General features: G+C 57.8%; 1 protein-coding gene across 4 annotated transcripts in view; it reads left to right on the forward strand.

Moving 5' to 3' along the window:
• The window catches only part of PARVB (parvin beta), a 92,907-nt gene that overhangs the window by 60,614 nt on the left and 18,220 nt on the right, over positions 1–14,073 (forward strand). For all 4 annotated transcript variants that reach the window (XM_081822610.1, XM_081822611.1, XM_006746712.3 and 1 more), the window contains exons 5-8: positions 3,333–3,473; positions 4,774–4,889; positions 7,679–7,737; positions 10,612–10,631. In XM_081822610.1, coding sequence (XP_081678736.1) covers positions 3,333–3,473; positions 4,774–4,889; positions 7,679–7,737; positions 10,612–10,631 — 336 coding nt within the window. The remainder of the gene's footprint in view (positions 1–3,332; positions 3,474–4,773; positions 4,890–7,678; positions 7,738–10,611; positions 10,632–14,073) is intronic.

Raw genomic sequence — 14,073 nt, forward strand, 5'->3', positions numbered from 1 at the left:
CAAACTTAAGAGTGTTGCACTCAAATTTTTTCCTTCCGATGCTTCTGCACGCCCCTGTGGCTTCATTCACCCAGTTGCTTGAAAAAATCGTGTCCTAAGCCTGAGTTCTAGCGGGGCGGGGAGGGGGGCGGGTTGCTGATAACCATCACCGGATCATAGGGCAGGCTCCGAATTTGCCTGTAAATGGTGCCGGCCCCTCCCAGGCGATGAGTGACAGGGGCATCCTTAGAGCAGGTATCAGGTAGGAATTCTTGCCCCTCAAGGCACGTCCTTTGGTACCCCCCTCAGCTGGCAAATGTCACACTCGATCCGAAGCTGCATGATTGTCCGTCGTCCTGTGTTGCGGGAGGCTGACTCTGGCAGCTGACTTCCATCCCGCGTGAATATCTTACCTGAGTACTTAATAAGGCGATTCCAGAATCTCTCATATGTCAAGTGGGTTGACACGCTCCTCTGTGGGACGAAAAGAACCATGGAAGAGAATTCTCGGATCTGAACACAAACCCAGCACGTCTTGCCTGGTTGTTGATTACTCACTGCTGATGTCGCTGTGCCCACGAGATGCAGCAGGGACCCGTGTGAGCACATGGTCCTCGAGCCCAGGGTTAGCAGGAATGACACCCACGTGGACTAGACATTCGGCTTGTCACTGTCTCCAAAGGCGGAAGCCAAAGCCAGAAAGGAGACTGTGGCCGAGTGCCGAGGCCAAAGCTGACCTGTGCATCTGGAGAGAGGAGAGGGGTGCGGCCGGGGCCCTGGGTGGGCAGAAAGGGGTCGGGAAGAGGAGGAGCCAGCGAAGGAGTCTGAAGGGTCCAGCTGTAGGGAGGAGGCAGGGAGGGGTAGGGGAAGGGTGTTTCAAGGAGGCAGGAGTGAGGACAGAGAGTGGACCTCTGGATGTGGCCGTGTGAGATCACCAAGTGCGAGTCAGCAGCAGAACCCCAGCTGGGTCCCTCTTCTTGAGAGCAGACCCTGGAAGCAGCTGCCGACTCTGCCCCGTGGCAGGTTTCGGCGGGTGTAACTCTTCCGCAAGGTGGGCCATGTGTGGGCAGAGGGAGGGTGCCCCTGCCGGGGTCCCAGGGGCCTCCTGGGCTGGCTGTGGTCCCGCTTCTAACTCCTGGCACTCCCTTCTCCTTGCAAAAGGCAGGCCCTTCCCTGCGCAGGGAGTGTTCACAGCCCTGCATTCAGCCTCACCACGTTTGCCTGCCACATCTGAGGATCCACTCCAGCTTCCTTGGTCCCTCTCCGTGCTCTGAAGCCAGGTGTTGGCCGCAGCAAAGCCAGCAGAGCCTGGAGCCGCCCCTGGGGCCCATTGGTAGGCAGAGTGATGCCGGCGACTCGGGCAGCCAGATGTGTGATCCTCTCCCACGTGGCAGGGCTAGCAGGACCAGCCTCAGGCAGCACCCAGGTGCAACCAGCCTCCTCGGTTCCTGTCATCGGCTGAATTGTGTCCCCCCCCACCCCCCAGAAGTCATAAGTTGAAATCCTAATCCCTAGGACCTCAGAATGTGACTGTATTTGGAGACAGGGTCTTTCTAGAAGTCATTAAGTTAAAATGAGATCATTGGGGGGTGGGCCCTAAACCCATACAGCTGGTGTCCTTTTAAGAAGAAGAGATCAAGACAGACACACGTAGTGGGACAGCCACGTGAGGACACGGGGAGAGAGGCCTCAGGGGAAAGCAGCTCTGCCAGCCCCTGATCTCAGATTTCTAACCTCCAGGATCCTGAGAGAAAGTACATTTGCATTGTTTACGCCCCCTGGTCTGAGGTCCTCTGTGACTGCAGCCCTAACAGGCTGGTACAGTTTCCTTTCCGCCTCCAGCACGCCTCCTCCTTCAGCCTGGGTATCACGGCCACGTTCAGCCTGCAGGGGCTGCAGGGTTGGCTGGTGGAGGGGACGGCAGAGGCGTACTGGGCTCCCCGTCTCCCAGCAGGCGAGGCTCTTGGACCACCCGGCTCTGTAACCTTCCTTCCTTCCCCAGGATCCTCCGCTCTGCCCTGTAACACCTGGGGGACCTGCTGTGTATTTTCAGGGTGTTCATATGGAACAGCTGTGGCTTATCCAGCTCGGACCTGTCAGATGCAGAGGGACATCAAAATATATAAACAGCAACCACTTCTAGCCCCGGCTGGATGCATTTGGTTGAGCTGCTTTGTTTTGCTTCTAGCACTCACGGCTGCAGCCCGATGTTATGGAGGTGAGGGTGCCTCCCCTGCTGGGGAGCCTCTTGTCTGTGCTGCATCCAGCCCCAGGACAGTGCCTGGTGCACGGAAGGTGCTCATGTAACTGTTTGGTGAGCTAACGAAGGAAGGAAGCAAAGGAAGAAGCATCCCAAGCCCCACAGGCATTGCTCTATAATGATACTATCCTGGAGGGAATATTAAAACGGTTTGCTCTAGTTCTAATCGAGGGAGGGGAGGACATGGGGAGAGAATGCTGAGTTAGCGGGCCTCCAGACGGAATGCCGTACACAGAGCTTTGGGGGGACCACTTGCGAAACGGGAGCCCCACCATGACCAGCCTGGCCTCCGCTGTCTGCTGTCCCCCCCTTCAGTGCCACAGCCAGCAGCCACGTCCTGGCTCGCGGCCAGTTGGGCTCTGTGCCGGGCACCGTGGTCACCCTCCCGGGGAACAGGTCGCCATTTTCTGCGATGCTGCTGCTGTTGATTTGCTGAGGAGAGACATCCCATCAGGAGACACCTGGGTCTTAGAGCCCCTTCTTGCCTTGCCCCTTAGCAGGTGGGGGGCCCACGTGGCAGCAAAGTGGGTGGGGCTCCCACCGAGGCCGGGCTCGGGGTCAGTCACCGGATCTGGAGCAGATGTGGTGGTTCTTGTCGGGCTTGTCGGGGTCCTCCAGTGAGCTTCCGGCTCACTCTCGGGGATAAAGTCGTTCGTGGTGGTGTCTGTGAACATCTCGCCATCCTTACCGCGGTGTCCTGCTGTTAGAGAAACAAGAGGACCCAGTGCACCGCCTCCTCCGCTCCGGCCCCGTCCCCGTCCCTGCGGGTCCCCTCCCTGTCCCCCAGTTGCACCTTGAGTCATTTTTTCCATGTCACGTGCCTAGAATGTTTCCGAGTGGGACACCTCCAGGTCTGCCCTCGACCTCCACGCCCCCTTTCTGCTCTGGAGTACTTTTCCAAGGAACACAAAGGACTAGAAAGCTCGGAGCTCCGTGGCTCCCCGTCCTGACAGCGCCCCACTGCTCTGTGATGATCTGCTCGCCCCGGGCTGGGTGGGGGAGTGGTCCCCTTGCGGCTGGGGCACCAGGCGGCCCCGAGACCCTCCATCGTTTCCTCACGCCCTGCGTCTTGCTCTTGTCCTTCTCGTTGCAGAAAAACTGGCGGGCTGCAAGCTGAATGTGGCTGAGGTGACACAGTCCGAGATCGGGCAGAAGCAGAAGCTGCAGACGGTGCTGGAAGCCGTGCATGGCCTACTGCGGCCCCACGGCTGGGCGCTCCAGTGGACCGTTGACTGTGAGTAGTCTCGGGGGACACCGAGCCTGTCCCCTCAGCTCTCCACGCTGTCATTCATCGTGGCCTTTCTGGGCTTGCATGTTCAAAACCCGTTCCCGCTGCTGCTCTATGGAAGGCAGCTAGGACAGGCCAAAGCCAGCGTCCCCACTCTTGGGAGCTAGCTCCTAGGTGAGAGACGAAGTCACGCCTGTCATTGCCTTTTTTTCCCCCTTGCTTCTGAGAGGAAAGAAGTTGTTTCTGTTTGGGTGGGGCAGGGGAGGCTCCCAGAGGAAGGAGGGGAAAGAGAGAGAAGCTCTGTGGGGTTTTTGGAAGGAACCCAACCCCAGATACCCATGGCACCAACAGCAAATGAGCTGTTCTAGCCATGACCCGCTGGAGCAGGTCCTCAGGAAAAGATTCATGCTGGCCTCTGGGATAAATCACAGCATGCTGCCACGACGAGTATGTGACATCACAGCATTCTCAGCCAAGACCTCAAGCCAGAAAGGTGAAGAACTAAAGCGAGAGGGTGCCTGGGTGGCTCAGTTGTTAAGCGTCTGCCTTTCGGCTCAGGTCATGATCTCAGGGTCCTGAGATCGAGTCCCGCATCGGGCTCCCTGCTCGGCGGGAAGCCTGCTTCTCCCTCCCCCACTCCCCCTGTTTGTGTTCCCTCTCTCGCTGTGTCTCTCTCTGTCAAATAAATAAATAAAATCTTTAAAAAAAAAAAAAAGAACTAAAGCGAGAGAAGCCGGAAAGTTCTTTGTCGGGGCTGCCCCGCCCAGCACCCTCCCCCCTCCCATCCTCAGTGCAGGGCAGGCAGGGCCTGGCCAGGAAGCTCTCCACCCCCCTCCCCCGGAGCACCATCCACCCTTGCTTCCCTCCCTCGTGTAGGAGGTTGATAGTGCAGAGGGAGAACTTTTAAGCGCCAGGGATAATAATGCACATTATTGTGACGGCTAAGTGGCCACGATGACCCATCTTCCACAAAATTCTCCCTTCCCTATGCTAATTTCACTCTCCTGTCCGCTCCGTCTCCTTATCACACCACCCAGTTGACCCCTTTTAAAAATGCTGTGCTTTTGAAAGTGGTTGCACGTGTCACCTGAAAGCCAACAGGAAGGGAACAAATTAGAAAAGAGAAGTGAATTCATACAAGGCGCTCATCGTCTTCGTTTTTCCGTGGCCGGTGCTTTTTTTTCCGCCCATGGTTTTTCTCTGCGGTCTCGTTTGGACGCAGCGTCTTTATTGCCTTTTGGACATGGGCTTGGGGCTCCTGCAGAACCTGATCTAAACCAGCTCCCTTCTTCCCTCCCCCGACAAGCAATTCACGGGAAGAACCTGGTGGCCATCCTCCACCTCCTCGTGTCCCTGGCCATGCACTTCCGGGCCCCGATCCGCCTCCCCGAGCATGTGTCCGTGCAGGTGGTTGTTGCGCGGGTGAGTATCGGGCTTGCCCTCCATGCTACCAGAGGGGTGTGGGGACGCTTTCCTCCCGTGGATTCCCTCCCTGCTGCTTTTTTTTTTTTTTTTTCCTCCTAAGAGGCTACCTTCTGTTTTCCCCTCTTGACAAAAATGTGTGTCTCACCCTGGCTTGGAGACAAATGATTGGAGCCGGAACAATGGCACTGATTTAGAGAGAGGCAGATTCAAAGGCATGAGCGTATTGAGGTTTAATTTTCCAGATTTTTTTTTTTAAAGAACATTCATTTCTCTCCAAAGCCAAGTAGTTGGAACTCAGTTCTCTTGAATGAGCTTATTACTCACCGGAGAGGGTTGAGACCAGCGGTAGGAAATAGATACCCCAATTAAAGCTCCTCTGCATCTGCTCTGCATTCTATCCATCATTCCCCATGATCTCTCTCTTAGGGTCGTTTCTCTTGCTTCCCTTGGAGAAATGTAACTGGGAGCCAGGGTCCTTCTGACAGGGACAGAGCAGCCTTTCCTACCGTGTCCCCTGCATTTAAGGGGACAGACCCAGCCCTGGCTCTGTGTTTGTGGTCTTGTCCAGTAAATGCGTATGAAGCACCTACTGTGTCCTTGGCACTGGGCACTGGCTATCGGGGACAGCAAATGGGGAAAAACACTCTGATTGCGAAAGCATCACTCTCCTGCCAGACCGATGAGGTTTCGCTCGGAACCCGGATATCTGTGTGTTTATAGACTTGCGATGTCCAAGTCCATGCTTTCCCTTATCGGCCCCATGCTCTGCGGGCTGCAGAGCTCTGGCTGGTCCCAGTTTTCCGAAGCCGTCTGACCCTTCCGTTACCCCGGGAGCTTGGCCCTGACCCGGCGGGCGGGAATGCCCCTTTCTGGCATCAGGGGAGGGTTACCCCCCACCGTGTGGCCCTGCTTGCTTCCTAAGGCGGGATGTTTGTGGTCAGTGGTGGTGATGGGGTCAGGGACCATTCCTGCTGCCCTAACCCTGGGCACCCACTCGAGGCGGCCAGCCGGGAAAGGCTTCCCAAGGACACGTGGGCATGTGGTTCCCAAACCCGTGTCCGTCAGAATCGAGGCCCCATGAGCGCCGTACAGCTCAGTAATCAAGGCATTTCCTTTCAGGCCTGCGCTTTGGTCCAAGAAAATCTTTTGGGTTTTCAGAAAGTTTTACTGACTCGGGCAAACCCTTCTTTGCTGGCGCCTCCTGCCTGACCAGGGTTACGGGAGGATTCTTTGGGCCACACCCAAAGGGGTATGAATCAGGGACCGGGGGTCCCGGGAACTGGCCTCAGAAGCCCGCCTCCCAGAGCCCAGGGCCTGTCAATCCACGTCCGCTTATCCGGTTGGAGATGGGAAATGCAAGGAATATGGGGGTCCGTGGAGGGAAGGGATGAGGACAGGGTCCTCATTTACCACCTGGCAGCATGGCCTTGGGCAATCACTTGATTTCTCCGAGTTGCAGTGATTTCCCCAGAAATCTGAGATTATGCTATAAACCTCTGAAATGCTTAGCTTCATGTGTCCAGTACCTCGCCCTGGGCCTGGCATTTAGTAGGTGCCTAATATGTGCATGGATGAGTAAGTGAGTGAAATGTCTCGGCACCTCCCTCGGTGGGCTCTCCTGGGAAGCCGTGAGGCCGATGGCCGCTCAAGGGTGGTTGCCTGCATTTGTAAGAACCAGCCACGAGAATTCCCTGGAGGCCAAGTTCAGGAAGAGTTGGGGAGCTCAGATCTCGGGAGGTGTCCACGGTGGGTGGCCCGGTGGGAAGTGAGTTCCCTGTTTCTCGAGGGGTTCACATAGGGGCTTGCAGTGCTTGGATTAGCTGGCTGCCGAGCACCACCCTGAGGTCCGGGGACGTCCAGGCTGCCCCCCATCCCCGACCCCCCACCCCACCACCATCGCTGCGTCTTCACACCTGTGGGGCTTCTGGAGAAGTCCGTCACACACAGTGTCATGTCCTAGCGCTGCTATAGCAAAATACCACAACGTGGGTGTTTTGAAACAACAGACATTGTCCCCTCACCGTTAGGGAGGCCAGAAGTCCTACTCGGGGAGTTGGCAGGGGCCCCGCTCCCTCCGAAGCATCCAGGGGAGGATCCTTCCTTCCCCCTTCCTGCTTCTGGTGGCTGCGGGCAGTCCTCCACATTCCTGATTGTAGACTCGTCTATCCAGGCTCGGCCTCTTTGTCCCTCGGCCTCTTCTCTCTATGCCTGCGTGTGTCTGTGGCTCTGTTTTCTCTTATAAGGACTCCAGTCATGTTGGATTTAGGACCTACCCTAGCCCCTTATGGCCTCATCTTAACTAGCTGTATCTGCAGACACCCTGTTTCCAAACAAGGTTACGTTCTGAGGTTCGGAACTGTCAGGACTTCGGGGGGGGGCACACCCTACTTAGCCAAGTGCGCATGTTCTTACACTGGGTGCTTCCCTATGTTATGTGGGTTCCCTGTGCCCCTTACCTCTCCCAGCTGCACGGCGTAGGGGATCCCTTTGGGAGCTAGGGTGTTTCCCCTGAGACCCGCCTCCCCACAGCTGCTGGCTCTCAGAGCAACGTGGAGAGCCTATGGGGAGGGGATGGGAGGGGGCAGTTTCCAGCCACCAAAAGGGTCACCCCCTGTGGTCACCTGTAGTCCGCCCCCGTGGGCGTGGCTTGGATGCTGCCCCTAAGGTGGTCTGGCCCCAGGGCCGTCTGCACACAGCTCAGCTACCCTGCCAGTGATGTCCTTTCTCCCGTCCCCTCTGCCTGCCCGCGTGTTTGTGTATTTATTTGTTCATTTTGGGGTTTGCAGAAGCGGGAAGGCCTGCTGCATTCCAGCCACGTCACGGAGGAGCTGACCACAACAACGGAGTAAGTGGACCCCAGCTGGGGACCCGCACAGACGCAGGGGCCCATTTCCACGCACGTCCCTCAACCCAAGGATGAGGTTTTCACACAAGCGCTGTCCTGGCTTTATGGCCTGCACCCACTTTCTTCAAAGATTTTTTTTCTCTTCTCTGGTGAGGAAGGGCAAGATTGCCGTTTGGTTTGGTATTTAAATGAGAAATTCTCCCAAATAGAAAAATACACAAACTACGTGCGGCACAGGAATTAGAACTTACTGAAGCTGCCCGAAATCTTTTCTGGAGTGGCACCGAGAATGATAAGCAAATAAAAATATAACTGATCCTATTCAGCATCTCTTACAAGGAAGAAAAGGCTAAGGGGAATTTAAAACATCGAGCTTTTGTAGGGTAGGTATGCTAGCGTCTTCAGAGTTTTCCGTGTGAGGACGGATTCTTCTACGAAGCCTTTGGATGTTTATTCCTTATTTTAGAAGGCGAACTTCAAGAATGTTGGGTGGGGGGAGGAGGTGTTCAGAATGGTTAGGGACTCCTTGTCCCCGCTCATTTATCTGTCCGTGCCTCAGCTCTGTTGGAGAGGGAGCCACCCTTCTGAACTAGAACTTCCCTTTGAGAGACAGCTGAGCCGTCGCTCATCTCTTAGAGAAAGCCAGAGGGCAACTTTTAAGAAGTCTAAAAGGCTTCAAATCCATTGAACGTAGCAAATCAAATGGTCTATTTTGCGTGTAGCTTTTAGGCGCCCCCGTGGCACCCTGTTAAGGATCTTTAAAATTCGCTGCATTTGTGACTCTCCACCAAACCCGGTCCAGATGAAACAGAACATTAAAGATTGATCGTCTCCGTGAACCCTCCCGCTCCGTTCATGGAGTGATTAATTACTGGGTCACCAACTGACGTCCAGTCTTTCACAGATCCAGGCCTCACGGGAGACCACTCCTGGCGAGGGAGCTGCCGGGTAAATTGGGGAGCCATTGCCATGCGATAGGCAACATGTCTGTTCCAAGCCCATGGGGATTGGGGGTGGGGGAGGGGCGGCATGAGGGACAAGGGGCCCGGTGCTCGGCCTGGTCTATAGTGGCTGTCAGGCCTGGCCTGTTTGGGAGCAGGAGGAGGGGAACGAGGAGTGGAGTGGTGTCTTAGTTATCCATAATTGTGTAGCAAACCACCCCAAAACCAAGAGGCTTAAAACGACAGTCCCTTTAGCTGCTGACGGTGCTGTGAGTCAGACCGGGCCGGGCTCAGCCGGGCAGGCGTTCAGTTCGTCCGGTGGTCGGTGCTGGCTGGTGGCAGGCCTCTGTCCCTGCCCCTGTGCCTCGTCCTTAGGGAGCCGGACTTCCTCCCAGGTGCCCTCAGGGTTCTGACCCCCCCCCCCCCACACAGTGTCCTCATACTCTTGTGGGTCAGAGCAAGGCACAAGGTCATCCGAGGTCGGAGAGGGGGAGACGCACTGCCGGGCCCGTTGCAGTGGGCGGGCATGCAGCCCTGGGAAGGAGCGTGGCCCCCTCCTGCAGTCCCCCATGGGGTTTGGTGACCTGAGGGAGGGCAGCTGGGGGAGCTGGGAGCTCTGGAGTCGGGGCTAGTGGGTGGGCGAATGGCCCCGACAATTCACAGCAGTCACCAGCACGAGGGCCTCCTGTGCCGGGCACTGTGCTGGGCGCCCGAGAGGCTAAGGGGTTTGGGACGAGGGCTGGCGGTCTAGCTGGCCAGAAAGGCCGTGTCCGTAGAAATGTGAATTCCAGCCCAGGCAGCTTGTAGGAAGTACTGTGTGGCCCCAGACTCAGCCTCCTGCCTGGTCTCCCCAACTCTGGGCTTGCTCTCCCCAATCCCTCCCCCTCTGTGTGGCCATAGGGGATCGGATGGAGCATCTGAATCATCAGGTGTCTGCAAAAACCACAAAGTACTGCCCCACCCGCTCGCTGGCCTTCCTGCTCTATCTGGCCTTGGTGCTCTGGCGGCCCACCCTCCCGCAGCCCCAGAGACTCTCCCCACCTTCTGTCTAGCCTCCGCCTCCTGTCCATTTCTCTAGAGCCGGCTCCGAGGTCCCCTTCTCCAGGAAGCCCTCCCTGTTTGCCAAACACAAGTGGGCTGATTTCCTTTTAGTTCCCATAGCGTCTCCTATATGTGACACTTTGGGTACCCATGGGCTGTGTTGAAATGTGGGCTTATGGGCAGGGCCACGGGGTTTATGGGAACGGGGTGTTTATTTCTGTATTTCCATGGCGTGCACATAGTAGCTGCTCAAGAGAATGCTGTTAAATAAGATGGAGCCTAAGGGGCTTGAGTCTAGAGGGATTTGGGGGTGATATAAAGACCTCCTTGCCTCTCAGGAGGCTCATGCAGGGGAGGACCTGTGCACTGGGGTTGTCGCAGTCCTCATGGAGGGACTAGCCTCTGTGCCTGGTGGTTTCAGCCTCTGCCTGCTAGACTCAGGGCCCCAGTCTGTGATTCTTCAGCATCCCTGAGTTTCGTGATTCCCTGAATGTGCAGCGTGCTTGCTCACCACAGTGGGACCCTTGGGTAATCTGCACCCTTGGACTTCAAAGCTTCCCATTCAGCGGCTCCAGAAGACCCCGTTTTCTGCTGAACTGTTCTGCCTATTAACTGCTCCCATGATTTCAATTCCCCCCCAACTGGTATTACAGGGGTGGTTTAATTGAAGGTGGCCACTTGCTGCCGATCTTGTGCAGACATTTAGAAATCCACACACACACTTGTCGTTTGAATTAGAGGGACAGAGAATCTGTTAAAACAGGATTTACATTTTTACAAAAAGCCCTTCAACAGGGCAATTTGGGGTTCCCTTCATCGTGACCTCACCACACTGTGTTCTAAGCGACCCACTGACGGCTCTCTCTCTCTCTCTGTCTGTTCTCGTTTGCAGGATGATGATGGGTCGCTTCGGTAAGTACCTGTGGGGGTGGGGGGCCCGAGGTCACGGGCACTTTGGGGCTGTGGCAGGAAGCTCCCGGATGCGTGGATACGCGCTGTCACATGGGGGTCAGGGCCTGCAGGACCCCGTGGGGTCTCCTGTAGCTCCCCCTGGAGCCTGTCTGCTTCTCCGACCTGCCACAGGCGGCGGTGGGGGGTGGAGAAGAAGAGTGTAGTGGGGGGTGGGGGGGTGGTTATTCCCGTTAGTTTCAGTGACTGTTCCCAAAGAGCTGTTCCCGACCCTGTGCCAAGCAGCATGACCCCATCTTCATCTCAGCAAGGGGTGGCAGATCACAGGACAGCTTGGGGCCGCATTTAAACCCTTGGGGTGGGGAGTGTGTTGTCCCGTGGGTCCCCCCCCGCCCCCCGCTCTCTGCCGCAGCCAGAGGCCATGTGAGTGAGCTCATTGCTTTGGGGGATATTTCAAAACAGAAAGCCCTCCACCCCCCAAATACCACCTTCTGCAGTGAGCACAGCTGTTAGCAGGGGAAGTGGAAGCCAAGTAGAAGTTTTCCTGCGTGCCCTTCGAGCCTGCCCGGCTGGAGCTGGTCCTGCAGCTCTTGGGGGGAGGGGTGCCACCCCGGAGTCAGCCACGGGCCTGGCCACAGGGCCCCGTTCCCTCACGGGTATCACAGGGAACCATGGCACGCCACTGTTGCTTGGTTGTGAAGAGGGGACGTGGCTCCCGGTGATGTCCTCAAACTTCTGCAGTAGGCCGAAGGCCGCGCTGGGCAAATTCACCATCTTCACAATTTTTAAGTAGCAATCCGGTCCTTTTTACATGTCTTTGTTATTTTTAAAGAAAGGGAGAGAAAAGGCAGTGGGGAGTGGGGCGGGCGTGGGCTCCCGGAGAGGACAAGGCATCAGGCCCTGTGTCCGAGGGGGGCCATCAGAGCATCATTAAGTGCTTTTGATTTGCTGGGCGATGTCCTGTCCCTGTTTGGCACAGGCCTAGTTCGAGGTTTGGGGGACCCAGGAGCGTCTGTTCTGCGGGGGGCTGTGTGCCACTTCAAGGGGGCAGGGGCTGGGCCGAGAAGCCCCCTCGGCCCTGCGAACGGCGCATTAGGGTCTGGGGTACAGGGTGGCGACTCGCTGGGAAAGAGCCTGGTGTCACAGTATGAAAAATGGATTCAGCCACTGTGTGAACGCGGGAGATGCATGAGCCTTCGGGGCCATGGAACCACGAGACGCCGGTGAATGTTATTATGTTATAGGCTCGCCCTGCTTAGCAAACGCGAGCAGGCTATTAGCGGGTGACAGGTGGTGAGTTCCGCTCCTGGCTTCGGCTAATGCTGGCGCAAGCACCGAGGTCCCCTCGGTACCCAGAGCGGCAGCCTCCGCCGTAGCTGGGCCTCTGCCAGCCCTTCTCCTGTGGGACCCTCCGGGGCCCTTACAGCCCCCTGCCCACCGAGGTTGGACCTCCTTTCTGCCCCCCCCGGATCTTGGTCCCCGGCTTGCCCCTTGAGTTGGGGGTCAGGCTTCTCCTAAGGCACCCCTTTAGCCCTTCACTCCTCCTTACTGTCCACCTTGGCTTAAGCTCAAGCCACAGCCCTGGAGGTGGCCTCCGAGCCCTTCAGACCACCCCTTTGCTTGCCCCCCGCCTCCTCGCTCCCCTGTTCATCCAAGAGCACCCCAGGATACCCCCTCCAGCTCTTGCCCTTGCCCTCTGCTCGGAATGCTCTCCCTCTGGATTCCCCCATTGCTCGCTCTTCAGCTCCTTCTCAGGAGGCCTTCCCTGAGTGCCCTGCCCCCGCCCAGCCTGTCTCTTTACTCCAATCGCCGGTGCTCATAGGGAGCTGCCTGGCAGACTCGGGGCACTGGGACAGTCTGGGGACCCTTGGCCCCTCCTTCTGTCCCTTTACCCATGGCTTCTTGACTGTAAGCATCCTGTGGGCTGGAGCTGTGTCTTCCTCAGCGTGCATCCCCCGCAGCCGCCAGCCCTGGGCCGCAAACATTCCAGGCGCTTCCACAATGCCAGGTGGACCCTCCTTGGCTCATGTCTGCCTACTGGGTTTCGCAGGGGGTCCTGTTCTGTGCTCATTTCTCACCTGAGCACTCTGAGCTCGGGAGGGAGGGCTTGCCCTGCCCCCTCCAGAAGCCCCCCTTCCCTGAGTCATCCCTCTCCTGGCTGAGGTGGGCTGGGAGGCCCATCTCCCCAGAGGAGCTGGGCGCTGCTGCCTAGTCTCCATGGCAACGGGCTTGCCGGCTGCATCTACATCTCCTCCGCGGGCGGCCCCTCCCCTGCCCTGGGCTTCGGGACAGGGGAGAAGTGGGGGGAAGCTCTCCTCCTCCACTCCCCATGTCCTCCTCGGGTCTCCTCCTTTCTGCCAGCAGAGTTTGTGCCCCCACCGCAGCCTGACTGGGCCACCTGCGCCCCCACTCTCGGGGCCTCCTCGCCCTGCGGGACCCAGCCTCTCTGAGCCTCCCTCACAGGCCACACGGCCTGCAACCCTCCCTGGCTTTCCTGTGCTTCTCTTTGCGCTTTCTGTTCCCTCTGTCTGGAACGCCCTTCCTCCCCTTCTTGTCCCAGCAAACCCCAGCTCCGCCTCGTGTGACGCCTCCCTCCGTCCCCTAGCCCTTTGTCCACGGGCCCCGGACTTGTGGGTGCCTCCAGGGACCAGGCTGCCAGCATGAACGAGGGAAGTGGCTAGAACCCTAGTGGTCTTCTGCCCCTTGGCCTCTGTGTGGGGTGGCAGTGGGGCAGACTGGGGGAGCCCGCACCCCCACTTCCGTGGGCGGCGCGTTGACGCCGGGCAGGCAGGGATGCGGGCTCAGTGTTGCCACACTTCCAGTTCCTGCAGACAAGCCAGAAGTTCCAATTTTAAAAACGTGGAACAAAACTTTGTTTGGACTGAAGTTCCCACCTGTGAGGGTTGCGCTTGGGCAGACACTGGCCCGTCCCGGCTGACTCGGCCCCTTTCCGTGTCCTTTCTGGCTCGTTTTGGCTACCTGTCCTCTTTGTGCTACCTCAGTTTACCCATCTGCCTCCACCCAGCCTGTGTCCCTCCCTGTTTGTCCCTGTGACTATCCCCAGAGCCTCCAGAGAGACATTAGGGAGGGCTGGGGTCAGAGAGGGCATCGAATGAACTGAGCCCGAGCCCCAGCGCTACGCTTGCCAGGCGGTGGGCTTGTCCCTCGATGAGCCGTGTGTTTCATTCTAACACCAGCCGTGAGCTGGGGACTATTTACTCCCACTTTACGGAGGAAGAAACAGGGTTAGGGAAGGAAGCAAGTGGCCTGGAGTCCCGGCACTTTTGAAGGCGGGCGACCGGGACCTATTTTCATTCCCGAGGCCAGGCTTACCGCAGGGGTGCGGCAGAAGCTGGCTGGGCAATGCTGCTCCCGAGCCCCGGCTGCAGGTAAGGGCTGCGCAGGGGCGGCGGGCCTCCACGCCCTCCCGTGGCTCCCCTGCACG

The sequence above is a fragment of the Leptonychotes weddellii genome, chromosome 5 (genome assembly GCF_054177405.1).
Source record: "Leptonychotes weddellii isolate Sample4059 chromosome 5, ASM5417740v2, whole genome shotgun sequence".
Classification (NCBI taxonomy): Eukaryota; Metazoa; Chordata; class Mammalia; order Carnivora; family Phocidae; genus Leptonychotes; species Leptonychotes weddellii.